This window comes from Octopus sinensis, linkage group LG10 (genome assembly GCF_006345805.1).
Source record: "Octopus sinensis linkage group LG10, ASM634580v1, whole genome shotgun sequence".
Lineage (NCBI taxonomy): Eukaryota > Metazoa > Mollusca > Cephalopoda > Octopoda > Octopodidae > Octopus > Octopus sinensis.
In genome coordinates, this window is record NC_043006.1 from 67580201 (window position 1) to 67600681 (window position 20481).

A 20481-nucleotide genomic window follows, 5' to 3' on the forward strand; every position below is an offset into this window, starting at 1 on the left:
GTGCCCCTGGCATAGAAGCAGGTTAGCCATTCTGTCAACAATCACACTCGTATGGTGCTCTTTTCCACCCCACTATCACAGATGCTAGTCACCGAATTTGATTTTGATTTCACTTGCCTCAACAGGTTTAGTGTCCAAAGAAGGAAAAGGTACGCATAAGTGGGCTGGTTACGCCCCTGGCATAGGCCACAAGGTTATGGTCTCATTTTGCTTGCCGGGTCTTCTCAAGCACAGCATATTTCCAAAAGTCACATTCACTAGTCATTTCCTTGGTGAGGCCTAAAGTTTGAAGGTCGTACTTCAGCACTTGTTTCTGTCATTGAACTGTGGCTATGCTGGAGCATCACCTTGAAAGGTTTAGTTGAAGAAATCAACCCTAATATTATAAGACTAATACTTCTTCTATTGGTCTCTTTTGCTAGACTAAGTTATGGGAATGTAGATAAACCAACACCCATTGTCAAGCAGTGCCACACAGTGAGACTGAACCCAGAACCATGTGGTTGGGAAGCAAACTTCATATCAAACAGCCATGCCTCAATTTTGTATTCTTAATTCCAACTAATAAATGTGAGGGTAGGAACCCATGTATAAGGACCCCTTTTTTGTCAAAAATTAGGTTTGAAAAAATGGGATTTTCTTATACATAGTATTATAATCCCTTACAAAACCTTTTTTCCAAATTTTAAACCCCAAAAATTAGGGGGTTCTTTATACACATTAAAATTTTAATAAGTAATAAAGTGACACAAACCTCATTTTTTGGAATAATGGCCACCCAAGTTTCATGCACCATGTGGGTCCACTTGGCTTCCAATAAGACAGCAGCTTCAATGACAACAATATCTTTACCTTCTGTAACAAAAATGAAAATGTTAAAATGTATCTATCTATGCAAGCATATTGTAATAATAACAATAATAATAATAATAATATTAGTAATAATAATAATAATAATAATAATAATAATAATGGGGTAGCATCATAACCATGTGTTGAGAGGGATTTTTTAGGGTTTGAATAATTCACCTCTGGAAACATGGGTGTTTTGTTCAACATCCTTAAACAACCCTTATTCAGGGACCTTTTGAGCGGGATGGGTTACTCGACAAGAAGAAAATTCTAACTGGGCCCCACCTGCAAGGTCATGTGCTGTTTATCTTGATATGAGATCACCATGTCGCGCACAAATGGTTGTGATGCATGTGCCTGGTGTACCCTTATCAGATGGGTAGACATGATGGATATACTGAGCTTCATATATTTTACCCCAGTGTCACTTTGATGGCATGCACAGCTCTCTCACTCAATAATAATAATAATCCTTTCTACTGTAGGCACAAGACCTGAAATTAAGGGGAGGGGCTAGATGATTACATCGATCCAAGTACATAACTGGTACTTATTTTATTGGTCCTGAAAGGATGGAAAATAGAGTCAACCTTGGTGGAATTTGAACTCAGAACTTAAAGAAGGACGAAATGCCGCTGTCATCCATACATACAGGTTTGTCCTTTACAGGTGCCAGTTCCACATAAAATGCACTCATGCCAGTGCTGCATAAATGTGCCCATGCTGGTGGCACGTAAAATGCACCCAGTACACTGTAAAGTGGTTGGTATTAGGAAGAGCATCCAGCCATAGAAACCATGCCAAACAAACAACTGGAATCTGGACAGCTCCTGCCAAACCATCCAACCCATGCCAGCATGGAAAACGGATGTTAAACGATAATGATTATGATTGCACCAAACAACATGCTTAGTGACATTTCTTCTGCTTTGTTTTTTTCGTTTACTTGTTTTAGTCATTTGACTGCGGTCAAACATACATACATATATTTTAATAATTATATACATAATTATAACAAGGGATAATGTCTCCATGTACTAGAAAAAAATATTTGTGAAATTTACCTATAAGGTTTTTATTTCCGCACTGACCCCCTGGTAAAATCATTAATGATTTTACACTTTATTATAATACATATATATATATATCACAGGCTTCTTTCAGTTTCCGTCAACCAAATCCACTCATAAGGCTTTGGTCGGTTCGAGGCTATAGAAGAAGACACTTTCCCAAGTTGCCATGCAGTGGGGCTGAACCTGGAACCATGTGGTTTGGAAGCAAGCTTCTTACCATATATATTCTTACCTATATATTCTGTATTTAATTCTGCCAAGGTCAACTTCACCCTTTTATCTTTCAAGGTCAATAAAATAAAGTACCAATCAAGTACTGCGGTGGATGTAACTATTTTCCAATTACAGATACGTTTAACGCCATCAATTCAGCATGAAGAAAATTCAAAGACTCATTCAAGGTTACTATGAAGACAAATGCATCCGTGACTACATGCTTAGAATAGTGCATAACATCACTTATTAGAAATCTGGTTTACTTATTTGATTAAACTCATTAATCTTTCAAATCTTGTTGATTAAATTGATTGATTAAATCCATTTAGTTTTTGAATAATTTTTGGTAAGCATTTGTGCAGATGACATATATCAGCAAGTGAAAAACCAATGTGACCAATACCCAGGTTAGATATTCATACCAAATTACTTGTTCAGGATGTCTGGCATTGGTCCAGGAAAGTAACCTGAATACATAGATTTCTAACATAAACACAAACTTACAAATACATAGACTTGTAGCATAAAACACAATCACACAAATATAAAGGAAAATAAACAGAAAGACGGGAAAGAAAAGTATGTGTCACCAACCTTTTGCAAATTTGGCAATTTCCTCTTTGACAGCAGCTCCTATGGCAGGCCAAACCATACTGTTAAGTTGATGCAGTTTACTCTGTTAGATGGATATACATGTATAAATAAATATATAAATGAACAAATACATCATCATCATCATTGTTTAACGTCTGTTTTCTATGCTGACATGGGTTGGACGGTATAACTGAGGACTGGAGAGCCAGCAGCTGCACCAGGCTTCAATTTGATCCAGCAATGTTTCTACACCTGGATGTCCTTCCTAATGCCAACCACTCCGAGAGTGTAGTGGGTGCTTTCTACGCACCACCAGCACTGGAGCACAATGCAGTCCTTGAACCCATTGTATCTTTGTTAAACTGTCCGCCCCTTGGAACATGGATGTTAAATAATCATAATGATGATGATGATGATGGTGATGGTGATGATGATGATGATGATGATATATGCTGGTGCCACGTAAAAAGCAGTCAGTCCACTCTGATGGGTGGTTGGTGTAAGGAAGAGCATCCAGCCAGAAAAATCATGCCAAAACAGACACAGAAGTCTGGTGCAGTCTTATGCCAGGCCAGCTCTTATCAAACCGTCCAACCCATGCCAGCATGGAAAACGGATGTTAAACGATAATGATTATGATTGCACCAAACAACATGCTTAGTGACATTTCTTCTGCTTTGTTTTTTTCGTTTACTTGTTTTAGTCATTTGACTGCGGTCAAACATACATACATATATTTTAATAATTATATACATAATTATAACAAGGGATAATGTCTCCATGTACTAGAAAAAAATATTTGTGAAATTTACCTATAAGGTTTTTATTTCCGCACTGACCCCCTGGTAAAATCATTAATGATTTTACACTTTATTATAATACATATATATATATATCACAGGCTTCTTTCAGTTTCCGTCAACCAAATCCACTCATAAGGCTTTGGTCGGTTCGAGGCTATAGAAGAAGACACTTTCCCAAGTTGCCATGCAGTGGGGCTGAACCTGGAACCATGTGGTTTGGAAGCAAGCTTCTTACCATATATATTCTTACCTATATATTCTGTATTTAATTCTGCCAAGGTCAACTTCACCCTTTTATCTTTCAAGGTCAATAAAATAAAGTACCAATCAAGTACTGCGGTGGATGTAACTATTTTCCAATTACAGATACGTTTAACGCCATCAATTCAGCATGAAGAAAATTCAAAGACTCATTCAAGGTTACTATGAAGACAAATGCATCCGTGACTACATGCTTAGAATAGTGCATAACATCACTTATTAGAAATCTGGTTTACTTATTTGATTAAACTCATTAATCTTTCAAATCTTGTTGATTAAATTGATTGATTAAATCCATTTAGTTTTTGAATAATTTTTGGTAAGCATTTGTGCAGATGACATATATCAGCAAGTGAAAAACCAATGTGACCAATACCCAGGTTAGATATTCATACCAAATTACTTGTTCAGGATGTCTGGCATTGGTCCAGGAAAGTAACCTGAATACATAGATTTCTAACATAAACACAAACTTACAAATACATAGACTTGTAGCATAAAACACAATCACACAAATATAAAGGAAAATAAACAGAAAGACGGGAAAGAAAAGTATGTGTCACCAACCTTTTGCAAATTTGGCAATTTCCTCTTTGACAGCAGCTCCTATGGCAGGCCAAACCATACTGTTAAGTTGATGCAGTTTACTCTGTTAGATGGATATACATGTATAAATAAATATATAAATGAACAAATACATCATCATCATCATTGTTTAACGTCTGTTTTCTATGCTGACATGGGTTGGACGGTATAACTGAGGACTGGAGAGCCAGCAGCTGCACCAGGCTTCAATTTGATCCAGCAATGTTTCTACACCTGGATGTCCTTCCTAATGCCAACCACTCCGAGAGTGTAGTGGGTGCTTTCTACGCACCACCAGCACTGGAGCACAATGCAGTCCTTGAACCCATTGTATCTTTGTTAAACTGTCCGCCCCTTGGAACATGGATGTTAAATAATCATAATGATGATGATGATGATGGTGATGGTGATGATGATGATGATGATGATATATGCTGGTGCCACGTAAAAAGCAGTCAGTCCACTCTGATGGGTGGTTGGTGTAAGGAAGAGCATCCAGCCAGAAAAATCATGCCAAAACAGACACAGAAGTCTGGTGCAGTCTTATGCCAGGCCAGCTCTTATCAAACCGTCCAACCCATGCCAGCATGGAAGGCAGATGTATGATGATGATGACAGACAATGTTGATGGTGACAACAGCAATGATATATATATAAGTGTGGTAACATAAACAGGGAAAACAGAACTCAAAACATGAGTATATAGGCACAGAAGTGGCTGTGTGGTAAGTAGCTTGCTTACCAACTAAATGATTCTGGGTTCAGCCCCACTGCATGGCACCTTGGGTAAGTGTCTTCTACTACTGAAACAAGTAAGAAGAAAAAAAAAAGAATATGTATATAATCATTTTATTATTCTAAGTCAACAGAAGTTACAAAGTGACTCAAGGACCAACAGTTTCATACATGGCAATTATCAAATTGTGGTAAGTGCCATGCACAAAGCTCTCGGCCCTTTTGGTTACGTTTGAACTCAACAGCATATGATTGGTAATTCAGGACAATAGCGCCATTGAGGAAGCCTCAACACATTTGCTCAATATGCTGGATATAGCTGATAAATTCCCTCAAATTAAATCCTACCATCTTAAAAAGTGGATGGACACGTTGGATAATAAGCACCTTCCTGGGTCATATAGATTCATAGGGCTGGTTCCTTGGATTCTATAAGATAAGATTCTATAGATAAGCATTACTTTCGACAGAGTAATCTAAATGCTAAAGGATTAAAAATGCATCTTGCACAGTTAGGGAATATATGGAGCTGAACAACGGTGTACTGTTCTAAATACATTAATTCCTTCCTCTCTGTTAGGAACCAAAAGCACTTACACATACATATACACACACGACAGGAACTTCCGACTACCAAATTCAATCACAAGGCTTTAGTTGGTTCGAGGTTATAGCAGAAGAAACTTGAAGGCAAGTGTCTTCTACTATAGCCTTGGGTGGATTTGGTAGATGGAAACTGAAAGAAGCCCATCGTATCATCATCATCATCATCATCATCATCATTTAACGTCCGCTTTCCATGCTAGCATGGGTTGGACGGTTCAACTGGGGTCTGGGGAGCCCGAAAGCTGCACCAGTCCAGTCAGATCTGGCAGTGTTTCTACAGCTGGATGCCCTTCCTAACGCCAACCACTCCGAGAGTGTAGTGGGTGATTTTATGTGCCACCGACACAGGTGCCAGACGAGGCTGACAAACGGCCACGCTCGGATGGTGTTTTTATGTGCCACCGACACAGGTGCCAGACGAGGCTGGCAGACGGCCACGCTCGGATGGTGTTTTTATGTGCCACCGACACAGGTGCCAGACGAGGCTGGCAGACGGCCACGCTCGGATGGTGTTTTTATGTGCCACCGACACAGGTGCCAGACGAGGCTGGCAGACGGCCACGCTCGGATGGTGTTTTTATGTGCCACCGACACAGGTGCCAGATGAGGCTGGCAAACGGCCACGATCGGATGGTGCTTGTTACGTGCCCACAGCACGGAGGCCAGTCGATGCGGTACTGGCTACGGCCACGTTCGGATGGTTTTCTTATGTGCCACGTGCCACCGGCACTGGTACCACAAAGATACAAATTCCATTGATGTTCATCTATTTTGATTTGTTTTGATTTGATTTGATTTTCACTTGCCTCAACAGGTCTTCACAAGTGTCACAAGAAGGAAGGTATGCACAGGTGGACTGACTACGTCCCAGGTAGGGGCCATGGGCTATGGCCTGACTAGTCTTGCCGGGTCTTCGGATGGTGTTTTTATGTGCCACCGACACAGGTGCTAGATGAGGCTGGCGAACGGCCACGATCGGATGGTGTTTGTCATGTGCCCACCGCACTGACTACGGCACTGATGGATTCTTGTGTGCCACAGGCACTGGTACCACAAGATACAAATTCCATTGATGTTCATCTATTTTGTCTATTTTGATTTGATTTGATTTGATTTTCACTTGCCTCAACCGGTCTTCACAAGTGTCACAAGAAGAAGGAAGGTATGCACAGGTGGACTGACTAGTCTTGCCGGGTCTTCGGAAGGTGTTTTTATGTGCCACCGACACAGGTGCCAGATGAGGCTGGCGAACGGCCATGATCGGATGGTGTTTGTTACGTGCCCACAGCACGGAGGCCGGTCGATGCGGAACTGGCTACGGCCACGTTCGGATGGTTCTCATGTGTGCCACCGGCACTGGTACCACAAAGTGTGTGCCACCGGCACTGGTACCACAAGCGGTACTGACTACGGCCACGTTCGGATGGATTCTTGTGTGCCACTGGCACTGGTACCACAAGGATACAAATTCCATTGATGTTCATCTATTTTGATTTGTTTTGATTTGATTTGATTTGATTTTCACTTGCCTCAGCAGGTCTCACAAGTCGGAAGGTATGTACAGGTGGACTGACTACGTCCCAGGTAGGGCCCACGGGTTATGACCTGACTAGTCTTGCCGGGTCTTCGGATGGTGTTTTTATGTGCCACCATGTTCCCACAGCACGGAGGCCAGTCGGTGCGGTACTGGCTACGGCCACGTTCGGATGGTTTTCTTGTGTGCCACAGGCACTGGTACCACAAAGATACAAATTCCATTGATGTTCATCTATTTTGATTGATTTTCACTTGCCTCAGCAGGTCTTCACAAGTGTCACAAGAAGGAAGGTATGCACAGGTGGATCGACTACGTCCCAGGTAGGGGCCACGGGATATGGCCTGACTAGTCCTGCCGGGTCCTCTCATGCACAGCACACTTCCATAGGACTCGGTCTTCAGTCATTTCCTTGGTGAGGCCTAAAGTTCGAAGGTCGTGCTTCACCACCTCGTCCCAGGTTTTCCTGGGTCTACCTCTTCCACAGGTTCCCTCAACTGCTAGGTTGTAGCACTTTTGCACACAACTATCTTCAGCCATTCTCGTCACATGACCATACCAGCGCAGCCGTCTCTCTTGCACACCACAACTGACACTTCTTAGGTTCAACTTTTCTCTCAAAGTACTTACACTCTGACGATTATGAACACTGACATTACACATCCATCGGAGCATACTGGCTTCATTTCTTGCAAGCTTACGCATATCCTCAGCTGTCACGGCCCATGTTTCACTACCATGTAGCATGGCTGTACGTACACATGCATCATATAGTCTGCCTTTTACTCTTAGTGAGAGACCTTTTGTCACCAGCAGGGGTAAGAGCTCTCTAAACTTTGCCCAGGCTATTCTTACTCTAGCAGTTACACTTTCAGCACACCCACCCCCGCTACATGTATATATATATGTATGTGTGTCTATATGTTTGTGTGTCTGTGTTTGACCCCCAACATCGCTTGACAACCAATGGTGGTGTGTGTTTACATCCCTGTAACTTAGCAGTTTGACAAAAGAAACCAATAGAATAAGTACTAGGCTTACAAGGAGTAAGTCCTGGGGATCGATTTGCTCGACTAAAGGCAGTGCTCCAGCATAACCGCAGTCAAATGATTGAAACAAGTAAAAGAGTAAAAGGTACTATGCAGTGGGACTGAACCCAAGACCATGTGGCTGGGAAGCAGGTTTCCTAACCACACAGCTATACCTGCGCCTATCTAGAAAAAAGTAATCAGTCACTATAAAACTGACCTTATCTGAGAAGACAATCTTCCCCAATGAAGACCGCTGGATTTCTCCATTTGATGCCAGAATTTCCTTACCAAAATATTCCACAATTTGATGATAGACAGGAGTATCTTTGATGTACACTTGGTGACCTAGGAAGGAGAAAGAGAAGGTTTTATAATGCGAGTGCTAGAGAGGGGGAAAGAGATAGAGGAGGGAAGAGAGAGAGGAAAGGCTGAGAGATTGCAGTACTTATGGTACTTCTGATCATTGATAAAAATGTTGTGCTTTAGAAGTCATAACTATATTTCTATTATTGAAAACCAGTGGATGTATTCCACTGAATTTAGGTAAATAATCCTTTGAACGGACACTCAGTAGCGACACCAGCCTTGTTCGGCTGCTCTACATTGATAAGGGGCAAATACCCTGAAACTAGTCTGTAGATGCCAGACCAGCAAGGGGAAGCGGCTAACCTCCCCTGTTCAAAGGCTATAATGAACACAGGTTCATGTGTCAAATAGCTAGCTAGAGGTGATGGCCTCTTGGAGCTAATGAATGGCAGCATTCGTCCTATTTTTCTGTACTGCCATGTTAGCTTCGTGATAACTATTAATACATATATATATATATTACTCATAAAATACAGTGTACATTTATACACATAAGAGGAATCCACTTATGGGATTCAACACACTAGAAAGAACAGCTAGGTTCTAAAACCACAAAATTAGGGATAAAATTCCAAAAGGAACGAAATGAAAAGTTAAAACTTTTACTATCTAGTTTCCTGGACCAATTGGCTTCTGATTTTAGTTTAGCAAGTAAGATAATTTGCTAGGTGAAATTCTCCTCAACAGGTATACCTCAGATTAAATATATAAACACGAGGTAATCAATTATACGTCTCTTGTTTATACATCCTAATCTTTTCAAATCTACTGTGCAGGCGCAGCTCCTCATCGGCAATAAGAAAATGCCAACTTTTAAAATTCGAAAATTATCCAAAAAGTTACAATACTTAATTATATGAAGGGAATTGGAAATTAATAGAAATTTTCACTCCCAGTGGCCTAGCGTGTAAAAATTTAGTCCAAAGACTATGTATTACTCATAAAATACAGTGTAAATTTATACACATAAGAGGAATCCACTCATAGGATTCATCACACTAGAAAGAACAGCTAGGTTCTAAAACGTCTAAAGCCTCATGTTTATATATTTAATCTGAGGTGTACCTGTTGAGGACGATTTCACCTAGCAAATTATCTTATTTGCTAAACTAAAATCAGAAACCAATTGGTCCAGGAAACTAGATGGTAAAAGTTTTTATTTTTCATTTTGTCCCTTTCGGAATTTTATCCCTAATTTTGTGGTTTTTAAACCCTTCAATATGATTAAGTATCATATATACATATATATATATATATATACGATGGGCTCCTTTCAGTTTCCATTTACCAAATCCACTCACAAGGTTTTGGTCAGCCCGTGACTATAGTAGAAGACACTTGCCCAAGGTGCCATGCAGTGGGGCTGAACCAAGAGCCATGTGGTTGGGAAGCAAGCTTCTTACCACACAGCCATGCCTATGCCTGACATTTAAAAAGTTTTTTTTTGGCAGGGTGTGAGTCCCTAAAAGAATCCAGGTTTTGGATCTGGCCTGGATTTTAGAAGCACCAGTCCAAATTGTCACAAGAAGGAGGGAGCAAGAGGAAGAGTGCTGGACATAGTTGGAACTCTGGCATCAGGTGATTCTTAAGTGAACAGGTTGGATGTAGAGAGAGATGTAGAGGAATACAGATGGACAGTTGAGCAAGAAAAAGAAAGAAGGAAATACCTAATTTATCACAGTCCACAACAGCTGCACCAAGATTCTGCAGGTGCTTGCACACAGATGATTTGCCACTTGCAATGCCACCGGTCAAACCAATACAGTATGGCCAATTTGCAATTGGTTTTGTAGAAAACTGCAATGATAAAATATTTAATATATATGAAGGAAATCTACATTAAGATGGATAGATGGATGGATGGATGGACAAATAAACAGACAGGCAGGCAGGCAGGCAGGCAGACAGACAGACAGACAGACAGATAGACAGACAGACAGGCAGACACATACATACATACATGCATAGAGAGACAGACAGATACATACATACATACACACATAAAGAGACAGACAGGCAGACAAACAGACAGATACACACATACATACATACATACACAAACACACACACATAAAGAGAGACAGAGACAGGCAGGCAGACAGACAGACAGAAGATGGTGGAGAAGGTATGAAGCAATGGAAATACTAATAGCTCATTCCATGTAACTAGACTGGTCCATTTTTTATTCCGTATGATTTCATCAATCTAATTTCCATTCCATGCAACTGGACTAGTCACGTATTTGCCATTTTTAGTTCTACCTCTATTTCACATTTACTGGTTATTACCAATTCCCATTCAGATACTGATGGTTGTCAGTGTACCAGGTGCCATGTTAAAAACACCCAGTACAGTCTGTAAAGTTGTTGGTGACGGGAAGAGTATCCAGTTGTACAAACCTAGCTAAAGTAGACACTGGAGACTAACACAGCCCTCGGGATAGTCAGATCCTGTTGAACCATCCAACCTGTGGACACTAAATGGTGACAATATTTAGGCAGAACCAGGGTAAAGCTACAACCCACTCCTTTTACACACACACACACACACACACACACACACACACACACACACACACATTCATGTATGTATTCTTTTATTCGTTTCAGTCATTTGACTGCAGTCATGCTGGAGCACCGCCTTTAGTCAAAGAAATCGACCCCAGGACTTATTCTTTGTAAGCCATGTATTTATTCTATTGGTCTCTTTTGCCAAACCGCTAAGTTACGGGGACATAAACACACCAACATTGGTTGTCAAATAACAGTGGATAGACAAACACAGACTCACAAACATACACACACACATAGTTTTTAAACATCGAATGGCTATGAGAGTCCACCAGAATAATATATGAAAGGGGTCCCCTCTCTCTCTTTCGGAGAGGCACTGAGCACCTACACACACATAAAGACAGCAGTAACTTCCACCTACTGAATTCAATCACAAAGCTTCGGTCAACTCGGGGCTATAGTGGAAGACACCTGCCCAAAGTGCCACGCAGTGGGACTGAACCCGAAACCATGTAGCTAGATGGATGAAAAATGGTGGAGAACCCCTGGTTTAGAGTCTAAACCTTTCGAGGGGGTTTTGACACAAGCTTGACAATTTTGAGGAGTAAGAGCTAGTTGATTACATGGCTCCAGTACTTAACTGGTACTTATTTTATCAACCCTTGAAGGATGAAAAACAAAGTCGACCTTGATGGCATTTGAATTCAGAACATGAAGAAACAGAAAAAAATGCCGCTAAGTATTTTGTCTGGATCGGTAACTGGTTCTGCCCTTTTTCTACCTTTCAATTACTTATAACATACACACACGCACAACTTATAACAGAGAAAGAAGTTTTGCTTGATTAGTAGGTATCTGAACATGAATCAAAGCTGACTTGGCTACCCTTTTGTTACCGTATATATTTTGAGATGCTCTGTGTTTCTTTCAATTGATTTTAAATATAACAAAGAATTTAGTAAAATAACTTAGTTATCATTAAGCTAGTGTTAGGAACATAAATTGTGAGTAAAGTTTGGTGGAAGATTTTAATTCAAAATTCATGAAAACAAGACATTTGTAGTACAGAGCCAGAGGCGGTTTCAGCCAGGTTGGTATCAAAAGGGTTAAATTAGTCATTTGTTAACCCATTTTTTGTTACCGTATTTATTTTGAGATGCTCTGTGTTTCTTTCAATTGATTTTAAATATAACAAAGAATTTAGTAAAATAACTTAGTTATCATTAAGCTAGTGTTAGGAACATAAATTGTGAGTAAAGTTTGGTGGAAGATTTTAATTCAAAATTCATGAAAACAAGACATTTGTAGTACAGAGCCAGAGGCGGTTTCAGCCAGGTTGGTATCAAAAGGGTTAAATTAGTCATTTGTTAACCCATTTTTTGTTACCGTATTTATTTTGAGATGCTGTGTTTCTTTCAATTGATTTTAAATATAACAAAGAATTTAGTAAAATAACTTAGTTATCATTAAGCTAGTGTTAGGAACATAAATTGTGAGTAAAGTTTGGTGGAAGATTTTAATTCAAAATTCATGAAAACAAGACACTTGTAGTACAGAGTCAGGGGCGGTTTCAGCCAGGTTGGTATCAAAAGGGTTAAATTAGTCATTTGTTAAATTAATCATTTGTTAACCCTTTGTTACTGCATTTATTTTGAGATGCTATGTGTTTCTTTCAATTGATTTTAAATTTAACAAAGAATTTAGTAAAATAACTTAGTTATCATTAAGCTAGTGTTAGGAACATAAATTGTGACTTAAAGTTTGGCGGAAAATTTTAATTCAAAACTTATGAAAACAAGACATCTGTGCCACAGAGCCAGAGGCGGTTTCAGCTAGGTTGGTATCAAAAGGGTTAAATTAGTGATTTGTTAAATTAATCATTTGTTAACCCTTTTTTTGTTACCGTATTTATTTTGAGATGCTCTGTGTTTCTTTCAATTGATTTTAAATATAACAAAGAATTTAGTAAAATAACTTAGTTATCATTAAGCTTAGTGTTAGAAATATAAATTGTGACTAAAGTTTGGTGGAAGATTTTAATTCAAAATTCATGAAAACAAGACATTTGTAGTACAGAGCCAGAGGCGGTTTCAGCCAGGTTGGTATCAAAAGGGTTAAATTAGTCATTTGTTAAATTAATCATTTGTTAACCCTTTGTTACCGCATTTATTTTGAGATGCTATGTGTTTCTTTCAATTGATTTTAAATTTAACAAAGAATTTAGTAAAATAACTTAGTTATCATTAAGCTAGTGTTAGGAACATAAATTGTGACTAAAGTTTGGCGGAAAATTTTAATTCAAAATTTATGAAAACAAGACATCTGTGCTACAGAGCCAGAGGTGGTTTCAGCTGGGTTGGTATCGAAAGGGTTAAGCAACAACAAAATTAAGTCTAATTTGTGCAGGATACCGTTTTAAACCAAACGCAGTTATCTGCCCTTTATCTAACGATTTCTCAGATTAATTCATCTTGACATGAACATTCATTTCCATCCTCAAGTCATATAATACATAAATGTTATAATCTGAACTGAGACCAGTTGTTTGCCTGTCTGTAACTTTATTCTATTACACATCTCTACACATATGTAAAAGTAAAGGAGGAAGAAGTATTCCAACACGAATGTGCCCCTCTAACTTTGTTTCCTCATAACTTCAAGAAAAATAGATTTTTTTTTTTTAATGAAGTTTTCTACAGATATGCTTCAGATGGTGCAGATTAAGATTACATCGGAATTTAATGTAAAAAAATTGTTTCCGAGGCTAGGATGAGGAGTTTCAGAAAATTCACATGAATCCACTTTGTTTTCTCATATCTTTCAGAAAAAAAAAGTATTTTTTAATGAAATTCTCTACAAATATCTTTTGATATTTCAGACAAATTTTCTACAAATATCTTTTGATATTTCAGACAACAATTATATCGGAATTAAAATATGAAAAAAAGATTGACTTGTATGCATAAATACTGACACACATATCAATTTCTTTTCTCGAAATTTCAAGTTTCATTTTGTAGATATGTGATGTGTGTCAGTATGCATATGTACGAACCCAGCCCTTTTTTTTTTTTTCATATTAAATTCCCATATAATCATAATCTCCACACAAAAGTATTTCTAGAAAATTTCATTAAAAATTACCCATTTTTCTGAATGTTAAGAGAAAACAAAACTGATTCATGGGAATTTTCAGAAACTCCTCACTTCGTCCTCAGAGAAAAAGTTTCATCATAAATTCTGATATAATCAAAATCTACACCATCCAAAGCTAATTTTATTCTTTTACTCTTTTACATGTTTCAGTAATTTGACTGTGGCCATGCTGGATTACTGCCTTTAGTCAAAGAAATCTACTGCAGGACTTATTTTCTGTAAGCCTAGTATTTTTTCTATCAGTTTCTTTTACTGAACTGTTAAGTTTCAGGAATATAAGCACACCAACACCAGTTGTTAAGCAATGGTGGGGGACAAACACAGACACAAAAACACACACATATAAAAATATATATATATATATACATGACGGGCTTCTTTCAGTTTCCATCTACGAAATCCACTCACAAGGCTTTGGTTAGCCCAAGGCTACAGTAGAAGACACTTACCCAAGCTGTCACGCAGTAGGACTGAACCCAGAACCATGTAGTAGGGAAGCAAGCTTCTTACTACACAGCCACGCCTGCACCTTGTAGAATATTTCATTAAAAAATATTAGTTCTTCTTGAAGTTATAAGGAAACAAAGTTGGAGGGGCACAATTGTGTAGGTATGCTGAAGAGGGAGTATTGTTGTTAATATGAACACCATTATACATTGATATTTTGGCATACTTATTACAAGAGTGTCCCATCCCCGATTTTGTTTCCTCATAACTTTCAGAAAAAAATGGAGATCTGTTAAGGAAGTTTTGTACAAGTTCCTTTCAGGTGGTGCACATTCCAATTATATCAGAATTTAATTTTTAAAAAATGTGAACGCATATACATAACATACTGACACAAATCACTATATTTTTCAAAATTAATTTCACGTTTTATTTTGTAGATATTATGTGTTATGCGTTAGTATATATGTGAGCTCGCCCACTTTTTTCTTTTGTTTTCTTTTTTTTTAATATTAAATTCTGATTGTCATAATCTACAGTACCTGAAAGGTATTTTAAAATTTTGTTTTAAAAATATCCATTTTTCCTGAAACTTATGAGGAAATAAAGTTAGGTGGGGCGCATTTATGTAGGTATGTCGTATATTATCTAGCAGACAGAATCGTTAGCACGTCGTATAAATTGCTCAGCGGCATTTCTTCCGACTCGTTACGTTCTGAGTTCAAACTCCGCCGAAGTTGACTTTGCATTTCATCATTTCAGACTCGATAAAATTAATACCAGTAGAACACTGGGGTCGATGTAATCGACGAGTCACCTCTCTACCAAAATTTCAGGCCTTGTGCCAATAGCTGAATGGATTATTTCCGTGAAATATACCTTGGTTCATTTTTTTTATTGCCTTCGCTCTTGTTTTACAGGCAAGCGTTCAAGGGAGACAACTGTTACCTCAAGCAAACGGTGATGCTTGCACAGACAGAATGGTGTGAATGGCATTCTGTAAAATAGACACCCTATCATACATATTAGTGTCGTTACGTCTAATGTAAGAGAGTATATATAGTTCTAGAGGTGTACTTGCCAAGCAAGTGTTTTGATCGGAGACCGTGTGTTGAAACTAAAATGATTGCAGCATGAAAGACGCATGTCATGTTAGCCATTCAGAAACACACAAAGAGTGTTAACTTTGCTTAAACATCCATTATTTATAATATGGTGTCGAAATTTTTCGCCGTTCGAAACTGATTTATTCACTGACAAGGAGACACTGCATCTCAGAGATGCAGTAGACGGTTCTTATAGACGGACATGAGAGAGTAAAAGCGGGAGAGAAAAGGAGAGAGAGAGAGAGTACTAAAAGAGTTTGTTAGTCTTACAGACACAAAGAAGCGGGAACGTGGGTAGGAGAAAGAGAGAACGAAGCAGTGGAAAAAACATAGTGACCAGTAGAGACAGGCAGTGACAGACAGACTTAGTGACCAGTATACCAGCAGACACGCAGACAAGTAAACAGACAGATCTAGGAAACAATAGACAAACAGTCACCGAGACAAGCAAATATTGCTCTAGAAAGAGGCACGAGAGGCGTTGAAGAATCGTATTTATTTAGACTTACGTCAGGTTCCTTTATCAATGTTCCCAGTAACAATTTACGTTCATTTGATGAACTGATCTTTGGTTCTAGAAGGCCTTGGTAGTCTGTGTTTGCTTCCTCGTCCAGTAAATCAATGACGCGAACTTCCAAAGGAGGGAGACCCTACAGGGGAAAATACGATGAAACAAACAATAAAATGGAGGGTATGTATTTGTTTGTGTAGTGTGCATGTGTGTTTGTGTATGCGTATTTGTGCATGTGTATCTGTATGTAGATTTGTGTTTGCGCGTGCACATTTATACGTATACACGTGTGTTTGTGTGGTGTAAGTCTTCATGTATCTGCATCTGTGGTATGTATGTATTTGTGTCGTGTTATGTTATGTTCGTGTGTATTTCCATTTATGTGAGCGTATTATTTATTTAGTCATTTTTAGTGAAGGAAGGGCAGCACCCTTGATCCTTTTAAAAAGTCTCCTCAACACTTTTAGGAGTTCAAGAGGGGAAGAAGTCACAACAGACACGTTTTAACAGAAAGAAGCAGCGCAACAAGATACCAAATTATCCTATGCATATACACTCTTGAGATATAATCTGAATGTAAACAACAGAGTAGGCTGTGCTAAGGACATCTAAAGACCAAGTTATGGATTAAGTCTAGCACACAAGTTGGGAGGTTACCACTGTGTGCGCATGTGCATGCCTGAGTATGTGTTTGAGTGAGTCTGTAATCAAGTTTGTGTATGTCTATATGTAAGTATGCTTGTGTACACTTATATAGGATGTGTGTGTGGTGTGTAAGCAATAGCAAAGTAGCCAAATAGGTAATGTATGTCAACGGGTGTTTGCCAATTTCAAGTGTCTATTCCAGTTGTTTGACCAATTGATTAACATTATAATTTTATATTCATGAAATGAGGAATGAGAACCGCATACCCCCAGGAATCAAATAAAGGGTTAGGTTCGAAATTTCAAAACAACACGAGTTCAGCAGAAGACACCAGTAGGTTGGAGCATACAACAGCCAAAATGTAATGAAATCAACAATCAAGATAACACCAAGTAATATAAACAGTATACAAAATGAGTGATATTATTCCAGAGATCCTTCAGAGGAATCCCATTTCAGATGCTTGTATTCACTCTCATATTCTTTTGGTCATTACCTCAACTTTTATGGCCAAAGGTGAGGATAGGCACAAAAACTGAACTAAACTTAGTGAGTTTGATAGAATGCATGGCTCAGCGATCAGTGAGTCTCTCTAGGTTGAACCACTACTTCTTTGCATTGTAAGGTCACAGCACCAGTACTACAGATGTGCTTAGAATGTCACAGGAGAGAATCACAAGATGGATTCTCCAAGCCAAGTCAAGCCAGTTGGCAGCAAACATAGGGGCAAATGAAGAACAAGACAGTTGAAACAGTGACCTGGCAGAAACGTTAGCATGGTGGGTGAAATGCTTAGTGGTATTTCATCTGTCTTTACATTCTGAGTTCAAATTCCGCCAAGGTCAGCTTTGCCTTTCATCCTTTTGGGGTTGATAAATTAAGTACCAGTTGCACACTGGGATCAATCAAATCGTCTGGCCCCCTCCCACAAAATTTCAGGCCTTGTGCATAAAGCAGAAAAGAATATTGAGGTGGGTTAAAGTGACAAGCTGGCAGAAACATTAGCACACCAGGCAAAATGTTTATAGGTATTTCATCTATTTTTATGTTCTGAGTTCAAATTCTGCTGAGGTTGACTTATCCTTTCAGGATTGATAAATTAAGTACCAGTTGTATACCGGAGTTGATCAAATCGACTGGCCCCCTCCCCAAAAATTTCAGTCCTGTGCCTAGAGTACAAAAGATGGCTGAATATCCATAACTGGTCATGCTTGGGAATCTAGCCAGAAAGTGTAATAACAGTTGATAAGCTCCTTCCTGAATCATACTGACCCATACGGCTGGTTTCCTGGTTTCTGTAACCTATGTATTTTACCCTGGATGAGACACTAGTCTGCCACACGATTACTCATTTTTGCAAGCTGTGTGGACTGGAGCAATGTGAAACAAAATGTTTTGCTCAAAAACACAATGCAGTGCCCGGTACAGGAATGGAAACCACAATCTTATGATCATGAGCCCAACACCGTAACCACTAAGCCATGCACCTCCACTACTAATGACAGTTGCATCTGATAGGACTCTGTGGAGGAGGTGCCTGAGGACACTATGTCTGTGACACCCCCAGGAATGGTGAGTGGAGAAGATGAATGGATGGACAATCAAGAGAATTACTGACTTATTGAATTAGCATATAAATGGTTGAGTATTTCTCAGACATGTGTACACATGCCTGTGTGTATGTGTGTGTGTGTGTGTGCAATGTTGTTTAACTCTCAGTCAGCCTAGATAGAATGGGCCTACATTCAAAGGTGCTTCAGTGAAAACACCTATACACTACTTCAAAAAAATAAGCCTCTATGTGGCTGTTCAATCTGCTGGAAATAACAGCCAAATCTCTTCAAATCATAACCTACCATCTTAGCATTAAACATGTTGGATCATGTGACACTCAGGTCAGTGTGTCTCAGTAAAAGATGGGATGGTCATAGCTAGAAAGCTTTTGATCATAGGCCTATTCAATCAGGATTGTCCTGAGGATTAAACAGCAACAGCATGAAATTTCTCTTGAAATAAAACAATGTAATTTAAAATATAAAGTATCAAAAAAAAAGACAAATTACCCTTTTTGACCGTTCTGTGTTTATCATTGTAGCCCCTTTACTCGTCTCCTTGGTAACCACCAGACAGTCCATTGTTGCATCGGTGATAGTTGGTCCATACATGTCTTGCAGGGGCACTAACTCCACTTTGATGCCAGGCTTGACATCCTCAATGAAATCCCGGACAGAGTTCATCCGCATTTCTAGTGGCTCAAGTAGTTCACTGAGGACCTTCCCTGTTGGACATTGGTTATTGAGTGGAGTAGGTGAAATATCATGTGACATCATATGGAAGTGGTGATGATTGGGGGGGGGGAGGGAATAGAAGAAAAAAAACATAAATTAAAATATTTAACCACACTGTAATGCACTAACTGTGACACACAACCTCAGTGCTGTCACACTTCAGGTTTCAGCTAATCAATATAACTGTTGACAACAAAAATAACAACATCAACACAGGTCTATGCACTTGTCTGTGTATATATACATAATTACATATGTATGTATGTGTGTGTGTGTTACAGAAGCTCCCAGTGAGGATTGAACTCACGACTCCTGGTTTACAAGACCAGGGCTCTAGTTCAGTGGTGAGAGCACTGGTCTTGTAAACCAGGGATCATGCATCTGATCCTCACTGGAGGCTTCTGTTACACACATATATATTTACATACATACATACATTTTGTATATACACTCACACGAACACACATTGGATAGCTAGATAGATGTGTGTTTAATATGTGTATATATATGTGTGCATTCATTTCTGTCCACCCATGTATCACTGTGATGTGTTAGTGTGTGTATTACTATGAATGTTTGTGTGTGTGAATGCAAGTGTATACATACACATATACACACACACACACATATATATACTTATATGAATGTATGTAGGGGTGTCCTGAAGGACAACCTAGATAGATAGAATGTATGTATTAGCATATATTAGACAGAATGAGATAACAAATCCAAGGTTGTGAGGAGTTTTCAAAACATTTATAAAGAAATAGCCTTACAGCTGTTTCTGGGATATTATGGATATCCCTTCATCAGAGACGGTGTGAGAAAATATTTGAGTTCGAATTATATATAAGGTAAGTAGAGTTAGCAGTTGGAATAACCATCTAAGGGATAAGAATATCCGTTATTACTACCGTTATGAATTACCTATATTAACCCTGGGCATGGATATGCAAGCATACTATGCTCATAGGATACAGGCAATAACAAAATAAACAAAAGTTTATCAGGAATCAAATTTAAATGGAGAAAATAGAGAAAATTTTTTATCAACAAGCAAACTCACGAAAAAAAAAAAATAATAACCCATGGTAGTCAATTTGTTTGCTGAACAAAAATTTTTTCCATTTTGTGCTTAATTTATATATATTTAGATGA

The 20481-nt window shown here is 38.8% G+C and overlaps 1 protein-coding gene and 1 long non-coding RNA gene across 5 annotated transcripts in view; one reads left to right on the plus strand and one right to left on the minus strand.

Annotated features, from left to right (window-relative positions):
• The window catches only part of LOC118765156, a 72830-nt gene that overhangs the window by 30396 nt on the left and 21953 nt on the right, over positions 1-20481 (plus strand). The gene's annotated exons all lie outside the window — the stretch shown is intronic.
• Positions 1-20481, minus strand: part of LOC115216711 (bifunctional coenzyme A synthase) — a 117090-nt gene that overhangs the window by 12145 nt on the left and 84464 nt on the right. For 3 of the 4 annotated variants that reach the window (XM_036506753.1, XM_029786244.2, XM_029786245.2), the window contains exons 3-8: positions 19099-19313; positions 16388-16528; positions 10324-10453; positions 8508-8635; positions 4367-4448; positions 755-855 (exon numbers count right to left, since the gene is read on the minus strand). In XM_036506753.1, the coding sequence (XP_036362646.1) occupies positions 755-855; positions 4367-4448; positions 8508-8635; positions 10324-10453; positions 16388-16528; positions 19099-19313 (797 nt within the window). Of the gene's footprint in view, positions 1-754; positions 856-2735; positions 2818-4366; positions 4449-8507; positions 8636-10323; positions 10454-16387; positions 16529-19098; positions 19314-20481 lie in introns of all 4 variants that reach the window. The other variant, XM_036506752.1, reaches the window with a different exon arrangement.